The following is a 24,189-nucleotide window of genomic DNA, read 5'->3' as shown; positions in this document are numbered from 1 at the left end:
ATGCTGCATAGTCCGTCAGTGTTTTGCACTAAAAGCAAAAACAAGTTTGCGTTTAAATAACTTTTGAAAAATGAAAAAATAAGAGGATGGGGATCGATATACCATTGCTCTACACAGAAATATAAAAGAAGTGAAATCATAATTATTTGGTGATTGCAATTTATTGTTGCTAACAAATGCTGGCAATTCAGAGACATTAAATGTATACAAATAGTAAAAACTAAATGCACTCAATTGTGCTTCTAAACAAAGCAACTAGGACAATTTCACATTATACAGTACTTAGACCCCAGGTCCTAGCATTGGGGGTTACCCCTCCAGTTAAATATGTAGAGTGCACTGGACGTGGTAAAAGCGATATGTGAAGTACATATGTTTGAAACTGTTCTAGCTTGTTTCAACTCTGCAATAATGACCAATATCCTTTCTTACTTAATTCAATTAAGATGCACTTGTATTCAACATACCCTCTCTTTCCCACACCGTCCTTCGCTAACCCTCACTCATAGTTACCAGTGCTCCACTGCTCAGCAGGATCATAAAGATGATAAAGGTCTCAAACCAGTTGTGCTCAACAATTGTAAAGCAGGTCTTCCGGAGATTCCACCATCTTTTCCCTTTCTCCTGCGTGATGTCAACATAAAGGAATGGGCATCTGCGAACACAATCTGAAGACAGAAAAGAAGATTTCCAAAGTTGGAGTGAACTGTGCAAAAGGAACATTCTCTGATTGTTAGTAGTGTGTATCAGTAACATCATGAATAATGTGGTATCTGCTCTAATGACATGCTACATGGTTCAGATTCATACTATACTTGAAAAGATAAACATATTAGCATAGTACACAGAGCCCTTGCCACGCTGATTCTTCTCCCACCAGGGGGCTGGTGGGTTTCACTTGGGGATATGGATACACCCCCAAGAAAAGAACAAGTTACTTCTTACCTGGTAACGTTCTTTCGACGGGATGTTCCTCCGACGTATTCCTTATCTTTGATAATACGTTTCCAGCTTGCTGGCCTTGGAAATTTTATCTGTAGAGGGCGCCGCGCGTCGACGTCCACCGAGTCGATGTCCCTCGACGGCCACCGTATCAGCGCCGACGTCACCATGCCCATGAATAGCTACGCGCTGCGTCCGTTGCTCAGTTCTGTTTTTTCGCGCTTCGTGGGGCCTTGGAACGTCGTTGCTCAGTTCAGTCAGGTTAACTATCTATTTCGACTCGAATATTCCTTATCATTCTCGAAGGCTTCTTCATCAGAACCGACGACGCCGCGATCCGGCTTCAAGAAATGTCGAGACTGCAGTAAAAAAATGTCAATAACGGATCCACATAGGGGCAGTTTATGGTGCTTGGGGTCCGAGCACCATTGTTCGGAGTGTGAGGACTGCATGTCCATGACGGCGAAAGCCTTGAAGGAGCGAAAGGGGAAGCTCGAGAGAGGTAAGTCAGCCAAATCCTCCTCGAAAGTTTTGTCGGCTGAGTCGAGGCATTCGTCTCCTCACCGTCGAAAACATTCACATTCGAGAAATAGCCATAAAATAGAAGGTCCGGGTACCACGTTCTCCTGGCCCAATCCGGGGCAATTAGGATCATGGTTTTCCGGAATCTTCTCAACCTCCTGATCGTTTGAGGAATAACAGGGACTGGTGGTAACGCGTAAAGGGGTGGAAACTCCCAGTCCACTACGAACGGATCTCCTAGAGCTCCTCTCGGGGGAAATTCCCTTGAACAGAACAGATCGCACTTCCTGTTGGTGCTTGTGGCGAACAGACCCACCTGAGGGGTTCCCCAAAGGGCGAAGATCTCTTGAAGGACTTCCTGAGCTAGCTCCCACTGGTGGGAGACTGTGCTCTGCCTGCTCAGAGCGTCCGCTGTCAAGTTCTTCTCTCCGGCTAGGTGGACTGCCGATAGAGAGATTCCTTCCCGAATTGCCCAAAACCAGAGCTGCATTGCCTCTCTGCACAGTGGCAGTGATCCTACGCCTCCTCTTTTGTTGAGGTAGTGCATGGCCACCGTGTTGTCCGTCATTATCAGGACATTTCTCCCCTGTACTGATGGCAGGAAAGCTTTCAGCGCTAGTCTGATCGCTCTCAGCTCCAACAGGTTGATGTGTTGTCTGGATTACGATGGAGACCAACGACCGCTGATAGTCAAGTCGTTGGCATGGGCTCCCCACCCTGTGAGCGAGGCGTCTGTGACTACTGTTATCTCCGGCCATGGTTGCCAAAACAGTTCTCCTTTCAAGATGTTCTCTGGATAGGCCCACCACTGAAGGTCGCGGGCTACCTTGTCCGGAATCCGGAGGAGATCTGTCATTCTCCCTGAGAATTGTGACCACTGACTTCTCAGTGCCCACTGAAGAGATCTCATTCTCAGGCGAGCCTCTGGCACAAGGAAGATGCAGGATGCCACGAGGCCTAGCAACCTCAAAAAGTAGAAGGCTGGGAGACGTTGGGCATTTTGAAACTTGGAGACCATCTGTAGAATATCTTGAGCCCCCACCTCTGGTGGTGAGGCTTTTCCCAGGGAAGTGTCCAGGACCGCTCCAATGAACTGGAGTCTCTGTGATGGTATCATCTGTAACTTCTTTAAATTGAGGGAGAAGCCCAGTCTGTGAAGGAAGAGGCAGACATAATCTGGCTGGGTCTGGGCCTGTTCTGAAGATACGGCCCTGATCAGCCAATCGTCCAGGTAGGGGTAGACGTGGATCCCTTCCCTCCTTAGACTCGCCGCCACTACCGACATCAGCTTGGTGAAGACCCTCGGGGCGGAGGTCAGCCCAAATGGCAGAACTCGAAATTGATAATGAGAGTCGGCAATTGCGAACCTCAAGTATTTCCTGTGTTTGAGATGGATTGGTGCATGGAAATAAGCTTCCTGAAGGTCCAGAGAAACCAGCCAGTCCTGGAGCTGGAGGGCCTGAAGGATCTGAGCGAGAGTTACCATCTTGAACTTGTCCTTCCTGAGGAACTTGTTCAATTCTCGTAAGTCCAGGATGGGTCTCAGTCCTCCGTCCTTCTTTGGTATGAGAAAGTAGGGGGAGTACCAGCCCTTGTTCCTGTCCGCTACAGGTACCGGTTCTATGGCACCTTTCTCTAGCAGGTCTATAATTTCCTGCAAGAGGAGCCGATCTGGAACTTTTAGAGAGCTGTTCCCCGGTGGATGACTCTGAGGGATGTGTAGAAAGGGTAGGCAGTAACCTTGGGCAACTGTCTCCAATGCCCAAGCATCTGACGTTCTAGCCTGCCATTCCGTCAGATGGTGAGTTAACCTGCCCCCTACAGGTGTATTGTGTGGGAAGGCCTCAGAGTTGTTTGGGGGCGGCTGATGCAGATGCCGAGGGTAAAGAGGCACCTGCTGCTGCTGCGGTCTTAGTACTTTTGACCCGTCCACCTCGGGTGGATCTCCTTTGGCCTCTTTGAGCCGGCTGTCCTCTGCCTTTCCCGAATGCGGAATAATAGCGAAAGGACTTTCCTCTCCCAGAGGTTCCTGAGGGGCGAAAAGGAGTTTGGCGGATATCAGCTCCTAAGGATTTTGCTGCTGCTTTAGAAGTCTGCAACTTTTCCAGACTGTCATCAGCCTTTTTCCCGAATAATGAAGAGCCGTCAAAGGGCATATTCAAAAGTCTGGCCTGTACATCAGGGGCAAAGCCTGACTTTCGCAACCACGCATGCCTGCGGATTGTTGTACTTGCCGCCATGGCCCTGCTGATACTGTCAGCAGAATCGATGCCAGTTTGAAGTGATTCGCACATGGCATCTTTGCCATCTTTAATAATGTTAAGGAAGGCTTCCTTTTCCTCTCCTTCGGGTATGCAGTCAGCCGCTGATGAAGCACACTCCCATAGTGTGTGACTGAACCTGGCGAGTGTACAGGTGGCGTTGATGGACTTCAACGCCATACTACAGGCAGAGAAGACTTTCTTTGCCATAGAGTCGTACCTCTTGTCATCCCTATCCTGTGGGACAGTAGGGTAAGCAGTCCTACTGCTGGATGAAGTTGCCACTTGAACCACCAGGCTCTCTGGGGTCGGGTGTTTTGACAGGTATTCAGGGTCAGCAGCCGCTACCCTATACTTGGTTGACAATCTTTTGATGACTGCAGAGATAACTTTGGGAGTTTCCCAATTAGATGCAATTTTTCTTTGTAGGACTGCATGGAAGGGGACCACCGGGTCCTCCTGTGGGCCTTTGTCCAATATATCTGTTAGGTCATCCTGTTGGAAAACAGGTGAAGGCGCAGACCAACCCATAAACTCAATTATTCTTGCCATCAGGGTTCTATATGGTGTTTCGGCATGTTCCCCTGGGTCTGGCTTAACAAATTCCACTTCTGGGGAAGTGTCCAGCCCACTTGCCTCATGTAGTGACTCCTGTAGTTCCTTCAGCCTTCTTTCCTCAGAAGTGAAATCCTCTGCAGTAGGCAGTGTGGTTCTCTGTAATCCGAATGTTTCCTGGTCAGAATCTTCCCCTTCTTCATGAATTGAAGAAAGTCCAGGGTATTCTGACCTCTGAAATGGAGTAAAACCCATTTCTAAGGCAGAAGGAGCCAAACTCGTCGTTATTGGACGATAAAACGTCGATGCCGTCGACGCCGATGTAACAGGCTTCGAAGGCGCCAAAAACGGCGTCGAAAAAACTGGAAGGGGTCTCGAAGAACTCGAGAGGATCGGGATCCTACTCGAGGCCATCGACGACGGTCTCGGCGTCGTGCCAGAGGCCCTTGAAATCACCGTTGGCTGAGGGGTGGCCTTGGTCCTCTCTTTCATCGGCGTCGGCATCGACGATGGCGTCGAGTCGATCGACCGATGCGTCGAGGAACCCTTCGACAACGGCATCGATGGCGCCGATCCGTGCGTCGAAGGAATCTTCTTACGGTGCCTTCTTACCCGATGGCTCATGGCGCTCTCGGGTGGAATGTTTCGCCGGGTGCTGCGACTTGCAGCGTTTTGATTTTTTGGGTTTTTCACCCGGGGTATCACCCTCAGCTGTCTTCGAGGGGGTCGAGGCCGCATTCTCGAAGACGCTTAACATTTTCTTTCTGAATTCCTCCCACTGAGCTTGAGAACTGTGTTTGGTGGGACAGGAGACTCTTTCTGGGGACACAGAAGACGACGAGGAATGGGACCTTCGACGTCTCTTTTTTGAGTGTCTACATCTCGACGAATGGTGGGAGCTGCTTCGAGATCTCGAATGTGAATGTTTTCGACGGCGAGGAGACGAATGCCTCGACTCAGCCGACGAAACTTTCAAGGAGGATTTGGCTGACTTACCTCTCTCGAGCTTCCCCTTTCGCTCCTTCAAGGCTTTCGCCGTCATGGACATGCAGTCCTCACACTCCGAACAATGGTGCTCGGACCCCAAGCACCATAAACTGCCCCTGTGTGGATCCGTTATTGACATTTTTTTACTGCAGTCTCGACATTTCTTGAAGCCGGATCGCGGCGTTGTCGGTTCTGATGAAGAAGCCTTCGAGAAGGATAAGGAATATTCGATTCGAAATAGATAGTTAACCTGACTGAACTGAGCAACGACGTTCCAAGGCCCCACGAAGCACGGAAAAACGGAACTGAGCAACGGACGCAGCGCGTGGCTATTCATGGGCATGGTGACGTCAGCGCTGATACGGTGGCCGTCGAGGGACATCGACTCGGCGGACGTTGACGCGCGGCGCCCTCTACAGAAAAATGTTTCCGAAGCCAGCAAGCTGGAAACGTATTATCAAAGATAAGGAATTCGTCGGAGGACACAATCCCTTCAAATGCATGTTTTATTTTCATCTAACTTAGGCAGGCATACCTAAAATGTAGAGCTCTAAGTATATAAGCAAGCTCATTTATAGCAACATGACTGAATCCTCTGCCTTGCTCTGGGGACATCCAATGGGGTGACCAAAGGAGCTTTCCAACCTAGTGAGCAATAGTGCTGCGGGTGGTATGAGGATGCCATGGTTCCCATCACTTAGCACCTTATCTTAGGAAAGGGGACAGTAACATACCACCAACTAGGGACACGGTTCCTTAAAAGGCATTGCCCCTTCACCTGAGAAAAGTAGAGCATGTTGGATAAGGACACAAGGCTCTCTCCAAAGCACAGTGCTTTCGCTTTGACTGGAATTGGGGAATCTAAGGCTAGGACCCTCTTAAGGAATCCAGCAGAACCAGCAGCCACATTCAAACGCCTCTAAGCCTGTGTGGCTGCAGGATTCCCAGCTATATCTACAGAGGATGGACCTGAATTAAGAAGTAAGACTCAAAAGACAGCCAACCATCATATACACCTGCAACCTCATACATTTAAGAACAGATAGGCTAACATTGGGGGCAGGGGAAGACTAGCCAGGCCCAAGTCCCACATTAGAATTTGAAGCCATCTTCAGGGGTGAGACTTACCAGCCAATCCCTGTACCAGCTTCCTGAAGAGACGCTTCTGAGTAACCTTACCCCAGAGAGAGGCTGGAAGGCAGGAGGACCAGGGTGTGGCAGGCAGGGAGAGGACTGCCCAAACTCAAGTCCCATAACAAGGCTTTAAACTATCCCAGGAGGCAGAGCCTGATTGCAAATCCTCATCCCAACTAACACACCTGAATTTCCTTTCACCAGAGAAAGGCTGGAAGGCTTGAGCACAACACTATAAAAGCACAAAGCACCACTCTGTCAGTGTAAGTGTTTGGAGTAGAAGCTGAAGAACGGAAGCAGTAGGAGTTTTAGGGGAAGGCTGGAGGAAGCAGTGACAGGAGTGTGAATATGAGCCCTTGAGTTAGATGAAGGTATGGACGCAGAAGGCATGAAGACGCAGAAGAGTGAAAGAGAGGTGGCCAAAGCTGGAAAACCTCAGAAGTGGTTGGTCAAATTGATATGATAAAAGTGGTTCAACAACAGGAAGTTGCTCAGGCTGATAAGGCAATAGTGGGTAAAAAATAGAAGAAGACTTGTCAGGTTGATCAAACAGAAGTATTTAAACAACAGGAGACAATAGGCAGACTGATAGGGTGGGGGTTGTTAAACAACAGAAGGCGGTTGGTCACATTGAAAAGGCAGAGGTGGTTGAACATTATGAGAAGGTTTGTGAGCTTGATGAGTAGAATGTGGAAGGTGGCATAGTAGAAGAGTTTAAATATCTGGACAATGTTGGTGAAGCTGGTAAATGGAAGGAGGCTGAGCATCAGTAAATAATTGGTGAGATTAAGAAGACTGGTGAAGGCCATGATGAAAAGGTGTGAAAATCTGAAAAAGGTTAGTGAAGCTAAGACGGAGAAGCTGGTTGATCATCAGAAAGAGGAAGTGGTGAACTTCAGGAGGATGTTAGAGAAGGAGGATGGATTTGAACACCAGTGGAAGTGTGTTGGAAAAGGAAGGTAGAGAACATCATGCAGGGTAAATGTCAGAGATATTATACAGCAAATTTAAGAAGGTTCCAGAAGGCCAGCTCGGCCATAGACAGGAAGCAGAAGTGGGAGGAGGAACAAGCATGGGGCAGTGAGATTATAATGGGAGTGGGGAGAAAACTTTGTATACTAGAGATGGTAAGAGAAGGAAAGGGCTTTTGAGGAGAGACACAGAAAACTGGTCAAAAAGATGCTACAGGAGTATGACGGCTTGAATTTAGGAGTAAGGGCTGACTGAGCAGTGCTGACATCCTCAAAGAGAGGGTTGAGAGGGACCAACTTCTCAAGTTGCATGGCTAAGAGATGCGTAACGAGAGTAGTCGTCAACCCTCCCATCCTGTCATGGTCCATGCCCCAGACTTGGAGTTGCCACACCCGACTCCAAAAGGAGGAAGAGAAGAAAGGGTAAAACATCACTCAACTGATTTGAATGTTCCATGGCTTTAAAAACCAGTTTCCTTTTGCCCCCTCCCGTTGCACTTTGGGGTACTTCTAATAGGTAGTGCTTTATAAAACACCATTAAATAAATTGTGTATATCTTTTACACTTGCAAGATGCTTAGTAACTCTACCTCGTTTACAACATTGTCCTCTCTGGAATAATGGTTTTCACTGTCGCGAACCATGAACTAGTAGCAAAAATACAGAATTGCTAAACATGATGTTGGGAAAACCGACAGAAATACACTTAAACATCATGACTCCCCATCATGGGTCCAATGATAAGTTTTGTGCTAACTGAATTACCAATCACATTAGAGGAAAATTGCGTTGTCACTGAACAACATGAGTTAAGAAGGGGACATAAGAGGATTATAGAGACTCCTCTTATCAACTCGTTTTCTCTGCTCCGTTTTATTTTTATCTACAATTTGGCACAGGTCCTTTGACACCCATCAAATAGGTTTCAAAAATCAGTCTGCTGCAAGTCACATGACTTTAAATGTGACCACAGAGCAATATTATCCATGTGATGGGTGTGAAATCGTGCCTTTTCGGGTTGTCTCTTCATAACTATAAGGAGGGTGGTGCCAACTTTCGGAAAAAGGGCGAAACCGCACTCCAGTTGTCATGCTAACACAAAGTGATCTCTTACTAGACACATGAGCTCTCATATGATAAGAAAGACGCTTCCTCTGTGGGCATGATATGTCACCACACAGCACCAAGCATGCAGTGAGCTAAGAGACTCACTTGCCATTTTCTAACTGGAGATGTATGCAATTAGACATTGGCCCTCATTATGAGTCCGGCAGTAGCCCGTGCCAGTAAAACCGGACTCGTGGGGATTTACCGGTGCCGAACGTGCCGGAATTACCAGGGCATTACAGCCCCGGTGGTCCATTAATTCTGGTGCCGGCATTCCGTTACTCCCCATTCCCGTGGAGTCCAAGAGGACAGGGAATACAGGGGAGGAACATCCAGTCGAAAGAACGTTACCAGGGGTAGGTAACTTGTTTTTCGAATGGATTGTGTCCTCCCGCGTATTCCTCATCTTTGATGGACTCCCAAAGCAGTATTAGATTTGGTGGAGGGAGTATGAATTCAGTTTTTTTATAGCTTTCATGAACTGATTGTAGGACAGCTTTCCCAATGCTTCCATCCTGACAGAGGGAAGACTCAAGGTAGTAATGTATTGTGAATGTGTGAATAGTAGAACACGTCGTTGTCTCACAAATATTTTTTTTATCGGTACACCCCTTTGCAGGGCTGTAGAGGTAGCCATGCCCCTGGTGGAATGGGCCCTTAACTCTTCAGGAGGATCCTTGTCCGCCAGTCTGTAGCATTCTGAAAGTGCCAGAATGATCCACCTGGATAAGTTCTGTTTAGTAACAGCCTGATCCAGCTTGTGGCCTGTATATCCTATGAAAATCTGATCATCAATTCAAAGTTTTGATAGCCTAGATATGTCAAAGCTCTGCGTGGGTCCAACCAATGCAATCTCTCCTCCTCTTTGCTAGGATGAGGGGAGGATAGAAAGTAGGTAAAACAATTTTCTGCTGACATGAAAATCAGAAATGACTTTGGGTAAAAATTAAGGCTTCACCCTCAGAACAACCCAATCCTTATGGAAGATAGTAAAGGGTGGCTTGGATGAAAGTGCCTGCAATTCACTCACTGTACAGGCTAAAGTTAATGCTACCAATAAAATTGTTTCTAAAGTTAACAACCTTAATGGAGATGAATGTAAAGGTTCAAAGGGTGCACACAGTAGAGATGTTAGTACCAGATGAAGGTCTCAAACTACAACCTAGTAGGGAAATGGGGGGAACATATTGGTGAGCCCATTTAGAAATTGTGTCACCAGTCGAATTTTGAAATATGAACATTCTTCTGACGAGCGCTTAAAGATGGATATCGCCGTCAAGTAGCCCTTAATAATTCCAACCTGGAGCCCCAGATTGGCTAAGGAAAGTAGAAAGGATAATACCTTTGGTGTTTTGCACAGAAAAGGGTCTACAATCTTGTCTTTGCACCAGTTGCAGAATTTGTTCCAATGGGAACGGTACAAGGACTTAGTTGCTGGCCTTCTGGCCGAAAGCAAATTCTCCATTACATCATCCGGGAGGTCCCAATCCTTGCATCTCAGCCTTTCAGAAACCATGCATGAAGGCTGAGTGTCTTGACCTCTGGATGGAAAACATGACCCTCCTCTCACGAGAGAAGGTCCTCTCTTTGTGGAAGACGTATAAGAGGGCAGATGGACATGTCTAGAAGGTATGGGTACCACATACTCCTGGGCCAATACGGGGCAATTAGGATCATTAATTTTCCGAACTTTCTCAACCTCCTGATCACGTGAGGAATGATGGAGACTGGAGGAAATGCATACAGGAGTGGAAACTCCCAGTCCACTATGAACGCGCCCCTAGAGCTCCTCTTGTGGGAAATTCCCATGAGCAGTAGAGTTTGCAATTCAAGTTGGCGGTGGTCACGAACAGATCCATTGAGGGGTTCCCCAAAGGGTGAAGATCTCTTGCAGGACTTCCTGAGCTAGTTCCCACTTGGGGGAGACTGTGCTCTGCCTGCTCAGAGCGTCTGCCGCCGTGTTCTCCTCTGCGGCTAGGTGAACTGCTGATAGAGCGATTCCTTCTTGAAACGCCCAGTACCAGAGCTGCATTGCCTCTCTGCACAGTGGTAGTGACCCTACACCTCCTCTCTTGTTGAGGTAGTACATGGCCATCGTGTTGCCCGTCATTATCAGGACATTTTTTCCCCGTACAGAGGGCAGAAAGGCCTTCAGCGCTAGTCTGATTGCCCTTCGCTCCAAAAGATTTGAATGTAGTTCGGCATCTGATGAAGACCAACAACCGGTGACTGTCAGATCGTTGGTGTGGGTTCCCCACCCTGTGAGTGAGACGTCTGTCACTACTATTATCTATGGCCATGGTTGCCAAAAGGGTTCTCCCTTCAGAATGTTGTCCTTGCAGGTCCACCACAGGAGATCCTGTGCGACCCTGCTTGGAGCCTAAGTAGGTAGGACATGTTTCCTGAGAACTGGGACAATTGTGTTCTGAGGGCCCATTGAAGGTGTCTCATTCTCAGGCGGGCCTCTGGCACCAGAGAAATGCAGGATGCCATGAGGCCGATCAACCTCAAAAATGCAAGGCGGGGAGAAGCTCTGAAACGTTGTCGCCATCTGCAGAATGTCTAGAGCCCTCACCTTGGGTGGCGAGCTCTTTGCGAAGGATGGATCCAGTACAAACTAGATGAACTGGAGCTTCTCAGAAGGTGTCATATGGGACTTCTTGTAATTGAGGGAGAAGTCCAGTCTGTGAAGAGAGTGGCAAGTAACGCTGAGATGATGCAGGACTTGTTCAGTAGAACGCACCCTGATCAGTCTATCGTCCAGGTAGGGGTAGACGTGAATCCCCCCTCTCCTGGAATTCGCTGCCACTACCGCCATCAGTTTGGTGAAAACCCTGAGGGCGAAAGGTAGCCCGAATGGCAGAACTCAAAACTGATAATGAGAACCACCAATGGCAAACCTCAGGTATTTTCTGTGCTTTAGATGGATTGGCCCATGAAAATAAGCATCCTGAAGGTCCAATGACACCATCCCATCCTGGAGTTGGAGGGCCTGAAGGATCTGAGAAAGTATGATCATCTTGAACTTGTCCTTCCTGAGGAACTTTTTCAAGTATCTCAAGTCCAAGATGGGTCTCAGTCCTCCATCCATCTTGGGGGATTAGGAAATATGGAGAACACCATCCCTTGTTCCTCTCTGCTACAGACACTGGTTCTATAGCGCTTTTCTCTAGCAGGGTTAAAATTTCCTGCACAAAGAGCGTATCTGGAATCCACAAAGAGTGGCTCCCCGGTGGACTGCTCTGAGGTCTCTGAATGAAAGGAAGGCAGTACCCATGGGACATGGTTTCCAATGCCCATGCATCCGAAGTAATGTCTCGTCATTCTTGTAGATGCTGAGATAGTCTGCCTCCCACTGGTGAACTGTGACTCAAGACCTCAGAGAGGTTTTGAGGCGGCTGATGCAGTGGCTGATGGTAAAGATGCCCCTGCTTGAGCGGGCTTCGCACCTCTCCCTTGTCCACCCAGAGGTATCTTCTTTGGCCTCTTTGACCAGCCATTCCTCTTGCTCTTCCAACTGAGGAGTAGTAATGAAAAGATCTACCCCTCCAAGGTCGTCCACTGGGGAGAAAGGGCTGAGACTGCATAATGGGAGCACCTAAAAATTTGGCTGCTGCCTTTGAGGTCTGCAACTTCTCAAGGCTTTCGTCAGCCATGGTGCCAAAAAGGTGAGACCTGTCAAGGGGCATGTTGAGGAGTCTGCATTGCACATTCGGTGAAAATCCTGACTTCCTCAACCACACCAATCTCTGTATTACGGTGCTAGTAGCCATGGCTCTGCTGATGCTGTCAGCAGAATCCAGACCCGACTGAAGAGACTAACACATGGATTCTTTACCATCTCTAACAATAGCCAAGAACCTGTCTCTTTCCTCCCCCTCAGGATTGTGCTCTGCCGCCATGGAAATGCAGTCCCATAGAGTGAATGAGAATTTTGCAAGGGCACATGTGGAGTGGGCTGACTGCAGCGGCATACTCTCTGCAGAAAATACCTTTCTTGCTCATCCATCTACTCTTTTGTCAACCCTATCTGGAGGGATGGTAGGATATGCTGTCTGCTTGGAAGTTGCAGTAGCTGCCTGTACCACCAGACTCTCTGGAGTGGGGTGTTTAGACAGGTAGTCAGGGTCACTATTGAAAGGACGGTATTTTTTGGTCAGACATTTGTTCACTGTCAGATTAGTCTCTGGCGTCTCCCAATTTGGTGCCACCCTTTTTTGGAGAGCAATATGAAAAGGCAGTATAGAATCCATCTGTGGGAGCATGGCTTGCCCTGGGTTTTTGTTGTTCAAATATTTTCAGCATTTCTGCTCTAAATGCTTCCCATTCGACAGGTGTGGAGTCTTTAGTGGGGCAAGATACCATCTCAGGGGAAGTGTCTGATGACGAAGGTGAAGAAGGCGACCTATGGTGCCTCTCTTGACTTCCTCGACGACGATGAGGAGTGGTTGGAGCCAATCCTCTATCTTTATCTTTTAACTGTCTTCCTCCAAGGAGAGTCGACTCTCGACTCGTCCGTCAAAGGTTTTTTGGTGGGGGTAGATGGAGATTATTTGGCGTTTCTACCTACTGCCAATTTCCCCTTTTGCTCCTTCAGGGCCTTTCCGGTTATAGACTGGCACTTGGAGCAGGCCGAGGTCTTATGCTCCACCCTGAGACACCATAGACATATATACGGTGTAGGTCGGTTAACATTTTCGAGTCACAATCTCAACACTTCTTGAACGTGGTGTTCGGGGTAGTTGGTGTCGACGAAGAAGACATTATTGCGAAAAATAACAATGAAGTGCGCCGTATTTCTCAAAGCGATAGCTTACGTAGAAAAACGGAACTGAAGCCAACAGGCGCTGCACGTGCTATTTATCCCTTCAATGACATCATCCTCGAGACATAGACCTTCGAGGGACAAAAGTTAATATTAACGCTATCGGCGTGGAAAAAAATTAAGACGACAGTCTGTGTTATTTTTGGATGCTGAAAAAGCCTTTGAACGGATTGATAGGAGCTTTCTTTTCAGAACTATGGAGATATTAGTTTAGAGCAAGACTTCTTGAAATGGGTTCAATTGCTGTACACAAACCCTACAGCATTTGTTACATTGAATGGTCTTAAATCCAGTGAGGGATGTCCGCCTTCACCATTGCTTTTTGTGATCGCTGTTGAACCTTTGGCAGAAAGGATAAGGGATGTTAAGAGTACCAACAGAGTTAACTTTAGGGGTTCCGAACCAAAACTCTGGTTGTATGCAAATGACCTGCTACTGGTGTTACAGAACCTGGAGGTTTCATTACCAGCATTGATGGAGAAAATTGACAGCTTTGGGTGTCTCTCTGGATATAGGATTAAATGGACAAAAACTGCTCCGATGCCGACTACAGAATACTGCCACAGAGAAGATGTGCCAAAATGTGGGTTCTGTTGGTGTGCAAATAAGTTAAAATATCTGGGGGTTTGGCTCACAAAAAATCTAAAGGAAATGATGAATGTGAATATGGCCTTGACTTTAGCTAGACTTAAGGATTATTTGGGGAAGTGGTCAGTTCTAAATCTGTCTTTATGGGGTAAGGTAAATGCAATCAAGATGACATATTCCCCTAGAATTACATATGTGATTTGAATGATCCCTCTTTTCTGCAAAATAAGTTGGTTTAAGGAATTAAATGGAGCATTTCAAAGATTTGTATGGGATGCAAGGCCCCCTAGACTGGTGATCTGGAAATTACAACAGGGGGTCAGTAGAAGGGGTGTAGGTATATCACTTGGCATTTTCAGTATTTCACATAATGCCATTCTTCAACACTCCACCTGATGATTGGGTAATCTCTAGGTCCAATTAAGTTTTTCCTTTGAAGCCGTTGTAGTGATTTTTGTGAGCCAACAGACTTTCTGAGATGGTGCTGGAGAGCTTTGCCACAGAATGTAGGTGTAGACATGATTATAGTGGGGAAGGTAACTCTGTGCTTAAAGCCAAAGATAATAGAAAAAGATAGTGTTGTACTGGACATGCTAGCATCTAGCAGGAGCTGATTGGATAGAAGATTTATTTTTACTGGGAATTGGATCCCTTTTGGGATATAAAAAAAGAAGCATGGATGAATGTACTTTCAGTCATTATAGAATGTTAAAAAATGCAATAGCCAGGAAGTGTGGATTGGATAACGTCGAGCTGGGGGTGGGTGGCGTGGGGGATGTAGGTGAGGTGGGGGAGACACAGTGAGAACGCTAGTGCAGACTTGTTCAGGTTGCCTCAATAGTATACTCTTTGCTCCAGACTTTGCAGCCCTGGAATACGGGATTGTTGTCTAAATGGTCCCAGGTGGTAGAACAAGAGATCACAGTGAGCGAATGGTCTGCATTATCTGAGAATATCGCGCTATGCATTATGAATTTGAGAGAATGTTTGAAAGAGGTATGTGTGAATTATGCTGTGGTTGTAAACATAAAAAAGGCACATTAGAACACATGCTGTCGGAGTGCTCCCGAATCAGCATTTTTTTGCAGTTGTCAACTGAGTCAATCAATACAGTGTAACACACAGACCTGAATTTCACATATGATACATTTATTGTAAGCAGGAACGCACACGTGGAGAATCATGTCTTACGCTCAGACTTGCTACTTGTTTAGAGCGACTATGGTGGCAAAGAAATTGATTTTAAGAAAACAATAAAACCTCAAAAGGAGAATCCACTTAAGATTGAAGGACAGCCTTTTTAGGTTGCATTGCCTAATGCATCTGAAAGAAATGAGAGAGCAAAGCAAGCTGAGACTGATGAGAAAACAAGGCCACTGGAGGAGCCTGAAGACATCCAAAAGTTTGCCACTGCTACACTGCCAGACAAACTCAAAAACCTGGGTCTTCTGAGAAGGAGCTGCACACTAGAGAGTCCCTTGAAGTGAGCTGGGGCCTATATCCCTGCAGTTTACAGCTTGCACGCTCTTCAGTAGCTCCCTAAGACTACGTTTAGAGTGTCAAGAAGTGTAGTGTGTAAGAAGCATGCTGGGCTCTTTAACCCTAGAACAAGGGGGGGAATTAGACAGAACCAGAGGCGAGTTAGTGTCCCTGCAAAACGAGAAAACCCTGATGCACTATGGTTTATCTAATTACTACTGCTTCTGTTAGACTTTTCAGAGAGAAGAACCCCTTTTTCCTTTTGTGGAGAAGCCCCTTGAAACCATATGCGTTTATTCCATTACTCATTCTAAATCATAACATATGCTGTGTGTTCATTGATACATCACATTCACTAACTGCTTGACCATATTACCAACTTGCAGTTACCAATACATATTATTATATTCTGTTACTTAAAAAAACTTCAGGCTCCTGCGCTTTTCATTTTCATTGAGGAATAAGGATTCTCCCTGCTGATTATGCCCAAGGGAATAGCAGTTCATGAAGTTATGTGGAAATCACTCTGTCCTATGCACTGAAGAATAGATTTTCACAGAGATGTACTAATAACTCTTTGCTGCATGCTTGAGGAGTACTGTTTCTTACAACGTACCAGACACATGCAATCACATTGTAAAACTTTCGGTGAAAGGTAGTTGAGCTTGTGCCATGATCTCACTGAAGGGTTCTAGCTTGTGTCTGTTGTTCCAAGATCTACTCGACCTTCCTGACAATGTGCACTGCCACCTTGTGAATGGTATATATGTATAGGTCTGCGTGTTACACTCTTATTTCAGCCTCCTATATGTTTGCACTTCTTGAGTTCACAAAATGTCACACAAGTCAATATTCGGTGGCCTGTTTAGTAGACTTTTTTTCTGGGACGTAGAAGGCCACGTGAACTATCACTTGATTCAGGGATCTGGCTGCTAGTGACAAATTTGACCATCAAGGCAATTCACATACTTGAATTGCCTTTATGGTCAAGTTTGTTGGAAAAATCAGATGCACAGTTCAGCAGATGTTTGCTGGAAGAACATGAATAAAGGAATGACGTTCTCCAGCATGGGGTCTGGCATGGATTTACATGCTCATGAATATTCCCCGTCGTCAGGCTGGGAATCCTCGGTAAAAGAAAAACCAGTTTCACTTTCACTTTAAAACTGTATCTCTCCTCTAAACCAATCATTGTCTTCTAGGTCACACTCCCCCCATCCAATGACAGCCCTCTCCCTAAGCCCCGCCCCTCTGGCAGCCATCTTCAGATTTTTACCGCACAGTTCAGTGTTGGGAATCCTTGAGTTGCTCTCAAGTCTTTGTGGAGGACAAACATCAAATGTGTCTGTACTGCCTGCACCCGGACCACAACGAGGATAGGTGTAAGAAATGCCTGGGATTCTCGAAGAAAGACAGTTATAGCAGGCTGGCAGCATGGCTCAAGTCGAGCAAGGCTCCTGACCCCTCCTCCCAGCAGGGTAATGCCTCACTGAGGACCCGACGCCCCATCCGTGGAGGTCCAGTACAAGGCCAAGAAACGCAAGGCCGATTCCGCTGGGTTTGCCCCCCTGATGAGTGTCCCAGATCAGATCGCCATCGCTGTCTGCCACCTCGGAGGAATAGAAGAAGGCCTCACAGCAGGCTCACCCTACGCAGCCAAAGATACTGTCAACCGCTTTGACAACATCCTCTGCGGCGACCGCTACAGCGGGTGGTTCTGACTTGACTATGGTAGTCTCTACAGCACAGACAGTATCCCTGCTTCCCAGGCATGACGTGGCTGCTAAGGCAGCAGCAAAAGCTGCGGGCACCCCTGGAAGAGGGGGGGGGCATCAGTTCACTTCCTGGTACATAGTCATCAGGTGGAAAAGGGGAGGGCAGCGATGAGGCCCCAAAGCAGCCCTCCAAGGTCCCATACCATCAGCCAATGGACATCTACGCTACGGATGAAGATGACCAAGCGTCCGTCCATACAATCCATGAGGAGGATGGCGGCAGAGGGCTTAGCACTCTATCATTCCCTCCACAGCAGAGGGATATATCAATGAACATCCTGTCAACTCTCCACACTCTAGTGACTGAGATCCAGCAAAGGTTGCCACCAACACCGGCACCTGTTGTACCGCAGTCCCCTGACATCCTCCACTTAAGAAGAGGAAGCATCGCCCGACGCCACCGCATAAGCATCCATTTTGGACGACATTTGGGAGAAAGTCCTGGCCCTCATGAGAAACCCATGCACGGCTCCACCCAAACAAGACAGGTTGGAGAAGTAGTACAGAGTGCCGGACTCCGCACCCAAGTGCTTGAGGTCACAACCTCCACCGGACTTGGTAGTGTCGGTCGCTGCAAGAAAACATTCAGCCAACCCTGCCTCTGCATCATCTTGCCCCCCCGGACAACGAGGAGAAAAAGATGGATGCCATGGGGAAGAGAGTTATCTACACAGTGGCATCCACGAACGAAGCGGCTAATGCTATGGCTATCTTGTCCTGATACGACCGCAAGCTTTGGTACAAGCTGGGCCCTATCCTGAAATTCCTTTCCAATGACAAGAAAACCAGGCTCTCACCCTCTTCCAGGAAGGGGTGGTGGCGTCGGACCATGCCATTCTGGTGACAGTGGACATCGCAGACACAGGCTGATGGGGAATGGTGTTTGCTTTCATCTGCAGGGTTGGTTGAAAGCCACTACCTTTCACCCGGACGTACATGCAAAGGTGCTGGACATGCATTTCGAAGGCGAATATCTGTTCGAGAAGGCAGTCCAAGAATTCCTTCAAGCCATAAAGATGGACATGGAGATGGTGTAAGGGAGGAATGGTAGTTTTGGTCCCCCTATACATTCGGCACAAAGAAGAACTACTGCTCATGCAATAGTGGGGAGATGTCCACCATTGCCCTTCCCTGGTGACGGTGGAAGTGGGGCTATTGCACGACACATTTGGACTCCATTTTGTGTCTCTCCCGACTCCATTTTTGGACCAGGCCACACTCTGATCGTTGTGAAGCCTCCTCTCCCCTGTCCAGCACCGTGCACAGCTAACAAGGACAGCCCCCACCTCTCCCTCCTCCCGTGCCTGCCTGATCCAAGCTAATTTCTCACAGATGCTCTGGCACGAATTGTTACAAGTATATATTGTATTCTTTTTCCTTTCCTCTAAGCTCATTGCCCTGTGTGTGACCGGAGTGAATCTTGCCTTGTGGCCCATTTGTCTCCACAAATCTGCTTTTGCTCCTCTCATCCCCACCTTTGGAAGATATTGCCTGCAGAACCTTTTGCCCCTGCATTCTCCCTTTGATGTAACAGAAGTGTGACACTTCCCCACTGACCACTCCTGAGTGCCCCCCCATATAACTGGTTTCATGTCATCATATATTACACTTAAAACCAACAACTATCAATCTGTCCATCCGAACTCTGTGGCACCTTGACCAATAAATCCCAGATCAAGACCTCTGATAACGCACCTGGAGGGCAAGACCCTTGTACCCATTACTTCTACAAAGGCCTGGAGCAGAAATATGCTCATACATGTCTACAATTTATAAGTGTTCACACATTCTGAACGTTGTTTTACGTTTCTATTATTCTTATATGTCAGGAGATGTTATGTAGCTTAATTAGATAGAATGAACCCCTCCTGTGGAGCCGATGTGACCTTCACACCGCCCAGATGAGCCCAGCCAACCCACATGCAACACGAAGAAATAGTTCCAAACCAACCCATCCTGTGAAGCCGGGCCATATATTTGATATACTGTATTGTAACTTCTACCAATCCTGATGTAGTCTGATGCACCTATAGGGAAACGTCACTAGTGTAGCTAAAAATGTATCATGCTTGTACTGTTTGGCAGAGCGCTCTCAGGCAGCAGACTCCTCTGCATGCAATTATCTTTATAAAGAACTTTGTCTTGCTCAAAACCTTTCTCTTGGTCTCATTCCCTACTGGGGTTTGTCCTTTATTATAAGTTTATAATTGTGTTTGGGGAGTGAGCACCTTCAACGGCACGTTCCCTTGGCACTCTGCAACAGCATCGCTCATCGTCTTTGCTCCTCCAGGGGACAATCGAGCAGATCATCCAAGGGATACTCCACATCATACAGGCAACATACCCAATCCTCCACGCAGGAAGCCTACAGGGGTCGCTCCCAAGCCTATGGTAGCGGAGGTCAGTGTCAAGCCTGAACCAGCCAAGAGGTTGGGCACCATGGTGGGAGGCCGGTTGACGAGTTTCATCAGCGAGTGGAAGAAGATCACCACTGACAGATGGGTGCTGGACACTCTCACCCAGGGACACACCTTGGAATTCCAAAGCAGGTGCCCTCATATTCCATTGGTTCCCTGCCAGGAACAGCACATCCCTCAGCTCTTAGAAGAAGTGTGAGCCATGTTACGGAAAGGGATGATAGGGCTTGTTCCCCATTGACTCAAGGGCTCCGGAGCCAATTCCAGATACTTTCTGGTCAGAAAGAAGACAGAGGATTGGAGACCCATCCTAGACCTACGCAGTCTGAACAAGTACCTGAAGTTCCAAAAATTCAGGATGGTCACCTGCTTGGCCAACTGGAGGAAGGGGATTTCTTGACATTGCTGGCTCTAGAGGATGCATACTTTCATGTCCCCATCCACAGGAAACATCGGAAGTTCCTACAGTTCGTGGTAAAAGGCCAACACTACCAGTTCAAGGCCTTACTGTTTGGCATAAAGTCAGCCGCCAGGGTGATCACAAAATGCCTGGTGCTGGTGGCGGCACACCTGTGTCTGCAGGGCATACACGTATACCCGTACCTGGACGAATGGCTGATAGGCGCCCGCTCCCGGGAGCTGGCCGACGAGCACACGAAGGAGACCGTCTGGCTACTGATGGAGCTGGTGTTCTCTGTAAACTATCCAAAGTCCTGCTTAATGCCATCGCAGAACGCACTGTTCCTCGGCTCCAGACTCAATACAGTGGCCTGCCTGGCATTTCCTCGGAGGAGAGGCTAGCGTCCATTCAAGGAAAGGTGCAGCAACTCTCGTTGGCGAAGACGGCCACGGTTCGGGCCATCAAGTCGTTGCTGGGCATGATGTTGTCCTGCATCTACCTCGTCCGTATCTGCAGGTTGAAAATATGACCCCTACAGGAATTCTTGGATGCACGTTGGATACAGGTGTCTGTGAGTTTTGCAGACAAGATCCCCCTCAACAAGTTCCAGCAGGCTATAGAGTGGCGGGAGGTACGCTTCCACATCGCCCAGGGGATGGGAAGTCAAACCCTGCCATACCAGAAGACGATCACCATGGACGCCTCTCTGGAAGGTTGGGGAGCTCACACCAGACGTCTACACACCAAAGGTATGTGGCTTCCGCAGGAGAAGGATCTGCACATCAACATCCTGGAACTTCAGACAGTGTTCTGGGACCTCTGATCGGCAAGGTGGAGAGGATCTTCAAGGACAACACCACCACCATGTTCTACATTAGGAAACAAAGGGTCACTCGATCCCCAGCGCTCTCCAAGGAAGCTCAGGGCTTGTGGCATTGGGCCATCGGACAGGGGATGTTCCACGTCCCGTTCCACCTGGCAGGCGTTAAGAACACCACTGCAGACTCCCTCAGCATGTAACTGTGCTCCTGCCACAAGCGGGAACTTTGTCAGGATCAGGTGGACGTCTGTTCGTCAAATGGGGCAGCCCTCTGATCGATCTTTTTGCCACGGCTGCAAACTCAAAATACCAGACGTTTGCCAGCAGATTCCACCAACCAGGGAGCATTGGGGACGCATTCTCCTTCCCATGGGAAGGTCAGGTTCTGTACGCTTTTCCCCGTTTCCTCTCCTGCTCCGTTAATCAACACATTTAGACAGTGTCGGTGCAAGATGATACTCATCGACCCGGCATGGCCGAGGCAGATTTGGTATCCGGACCTACTCAGCCTTTCAGTGTCGCCTCCAGTCAAGTTGCCAGTACTTCCGGATCTGCTCACCTGAGAGAGAGGTGCAATCCTTCATCGTGACCCAGGATCTCTGAACCTGAAGACATGGCTCCTGCAGCCTTAGAGTTTGGAGGTTATGAGCTGCCAGCGGGCTGCAGTGAAGTCCTCGCCAAAGCCAGGCCGTCGTCAACACTAAAGTGCTCCAGTCATAAGTGGAAGTGTTTTTCTATGTGGTGCCGGTCACAGAAGATTACCCCTCTGAGGGTCACGTTCCCCCAGATTCTACCATACTTGCTTTCCTTGGCAAAAGCTGGTCTGGCAAACACGTTCATCAAGGTACACATGGCGGACATCTCACGCTACACCAGATCCCCGGGAAGATCCTCGTTGTGGTCCTACAGACCCATCAAGGAGTTTGTCAAGGGTTTTTTTGATCATTCCCGCTGATCAAGGCACCTGCCCCAGCATGGGAGCTCAACGTAGTACTGGCAAAACCCTTGGATGCACCTTTCGAACCTATGCATCAGGCCCCACTCAAGTTTCTCTTGAGAAAGACAGCGTTCCTTGTGACCATAACCTCAGCCAGACGAGTGGGTGAGTTCCAGGCCCTGCTCTGCAAGCAGCCGTATCTGACTTTCCACGAATTGAGGGTGGTGCTGCGTACGCACCACACTTTCATGCCAAAGGTGCCATCGGAATTCCACCTCACTGAGCCTTTGGTTTTGCCTGTTTTCTTCCTGAACCCTTTGTTGCCAGTGGAGAGGACCTTGCATTTGCTGGATGTTGCTCGTGCATTGAAGTTCTACGTGGCATGCACAAAGAGTTTTCAGAAGACTTCTTAATTGTTTGTGAACTTTGGACCTGTGAATCATGGGAAAGCCTTGTCCAAGGCTTCCATCCCAATATGGCCCTCCGGCTGCATCATGCGCTGTCATCGGCTGGCTAACCGTCCTCTGCCAGGCCGTCCGAGAGCCCACTCCACCAGAGCGATAGCTGCAACAGCGGCGTTCCTTTCTGTTGCGCCCCGCTCAAACTGTGCAGGGCCGCAACGTGGAGGTCCATGCATACCTCCACGAGGTTCTATTGTGTCGAAAGGGATTCCAGGGAGGAGTCCAGAGTCGGCCAGGCAGTGCTACGCAACCTGTTTGCTTGAGGTGAGTCTGCTCCAGGGGTAAGGGTTATTTGCTTCTGTTGAGCCTTGCCACCTCCCGTGATTTTGTAATGTGTACTGCTATGTATTTGTTATTCATGACCATATCCCACAAGGTTTCTGCCCGTTGCCGCTACTTTTTAATTTGTACATTTGACCACTACTTGATCTCCTTAATGAGCTGGGAGTACAATATACAAACTACTCAGACAACACTCAGGTTGTTATCCAGCTCAGCGGCCTATATAAGAATGATGTTGAAACCATCAATAACATCTACAAAGCCATCCAGGATTGGATGGCCTGTAACTCTATGGCTCTGAATAACAAAAAAACAGAGCTCATGATAGTATCCTCTAAGAACATCCAGAACAATCTAGACACAGATTATGCCAATTTCTTAATTGCGGACAACGTCATTGCTGTCCAAAGGAAAGTAAAAACATTGGGAGTCGTTCTAGATGATGAGTTATCTATGAAACCTCATGTCTCTAACATCAGATCCAGCTGTGGACTGATTAATAAGCGAATCAATTACATTCGCCCATTTATAACAGCTTCTGTCCACGGTGTTGATAAACTCCAGACTGGACTATTATAACAGCCTACTAATCGGCACCACTGCCAGCAACATTCATTCTTTACAGGTGGCTCAGAATAATGCTGTGCGTACCATCTTTAACCAATCTTGCTGCATTCATATTTCTGTGAATGCAGAAAGAGGCATCATTTCTTAATTTGATGATGTTTAAAAGGAAAGGGGGAGTTTGGAAAAAAATGAATCATGTTTGTTCCATTCCTTTTTATGCATAGATTTTTTTTTTATATAACATATTTTATTATTTTAAAACCTATAACAAAATTGAACATAATTCACGAATATGCCTGGAGGTCCAGACAAGGAATAAATAGAATCATGACCATGATAGAATATTTCACCCTCCCCAAACAGAGCGTATGATCGCCTGTTTAGCTAGTCTCTTCCCATTTATTGCTTATTTTCTGGAATTTTACTGGGCAGCCTTGCACATTATACACTCTCCTTTCAAGTAACATACATAAGTCTACATCAGCAATCCATTTACAATATTGAGGATTCTCAGATTTACCCCACACCATAGCTATAGGATGATAGCAGTAGATAGAAATAATTTCTCAAAATGATTATAGGAGGCAGCACCCCATATTCCCAACAAAACTTTAGCTTCAGTGGGTATAACTGCCCCCATGATGGTTGCCAGCCTATCGAGGGTCTTTCCCCAAAAGTGGCGTATCTGCGGGCAGTCCCATATTATGTGGAAAATGGTTCCATCCGAGCTATCACTTCAGACATCGCGGGTGGGCCGTCGGCCCACATCTAAAAATCAATGTGTGCAAGTAGTACGTCCAATGAAGTATTTTAAGTTGCATTAGTCTGAATAGAGAGGCAATTGACAGCTCTCTTGGGAACATCTGTGCTTCCACCCAGTCTTTCGGATTGATGACACCCACCTCTGTCTCCCATTCAGCCTTTAGATGAAATAAATCTTGGGCCGAGAAAGATCATATACATTGGTACAGTGTGGAAGTGACCTTCATAATTATTTGCTCTGGCAACATGTTGGCTTCCACTGGGGAGCAGGGTGGGGTCTCCCTGATGTCCTCATGCTGTGCATGTAGTGTGTGACTGATTTGGATATGGTGATACCGCTCTGTATCAGGCAAACCATACGTTTGTTGAAGGTGAGTGGAGGAAATAAGATTCCCTG

At 47.6% G+C, this 24,189-nt stretch overlaps 1 protein-coding gene across 3 annotated transcripts in view; it reads right to left on the bottom strand.

Annotated features, from left to right (window-relative positions):
- LOC138521307 (sodium channel protein type 4 subunit alpha-like) overlaps positions 1-24,189 on the bottom strand; it is a 3,496,387-nt gene that overhangs the window by 769,895 nt on the left and 2,702,303 nt on the right. For all 3 annotated transcript variants that reach the window (XM_069634046.1, XM_069634045.1, XM_069634044.1), the window contains one exon: positions 514-668. In XM_069634046.1, coding sequence (XP_069490147.1) covers positions 514-668 — 155 coding nt within the window. The remainder of the gene's footprint in view (positions 1-513; positions 669-24,189) is intronic.

This window comes from Ambystoma mexicanum, chromosome 13 (assembly GCF_040938575.1).
Source record: "Ambystoma mexicanum isolate Mex_15411 chromosome 13, UKY_AmexF1_1, whole genome shotgun sequence".
Classification (NCBI taxonomy): Eukaryota; Metazoa; Chordata; class Amphibia; order Caudata; family Ambystomatidae; genus Ambystoma; species Ambystoma mexicanum.
Note: the sequence above shows the minus strand (reverse complement) of the source record. Positions and strands in the feature narration are given on the sequence as shown.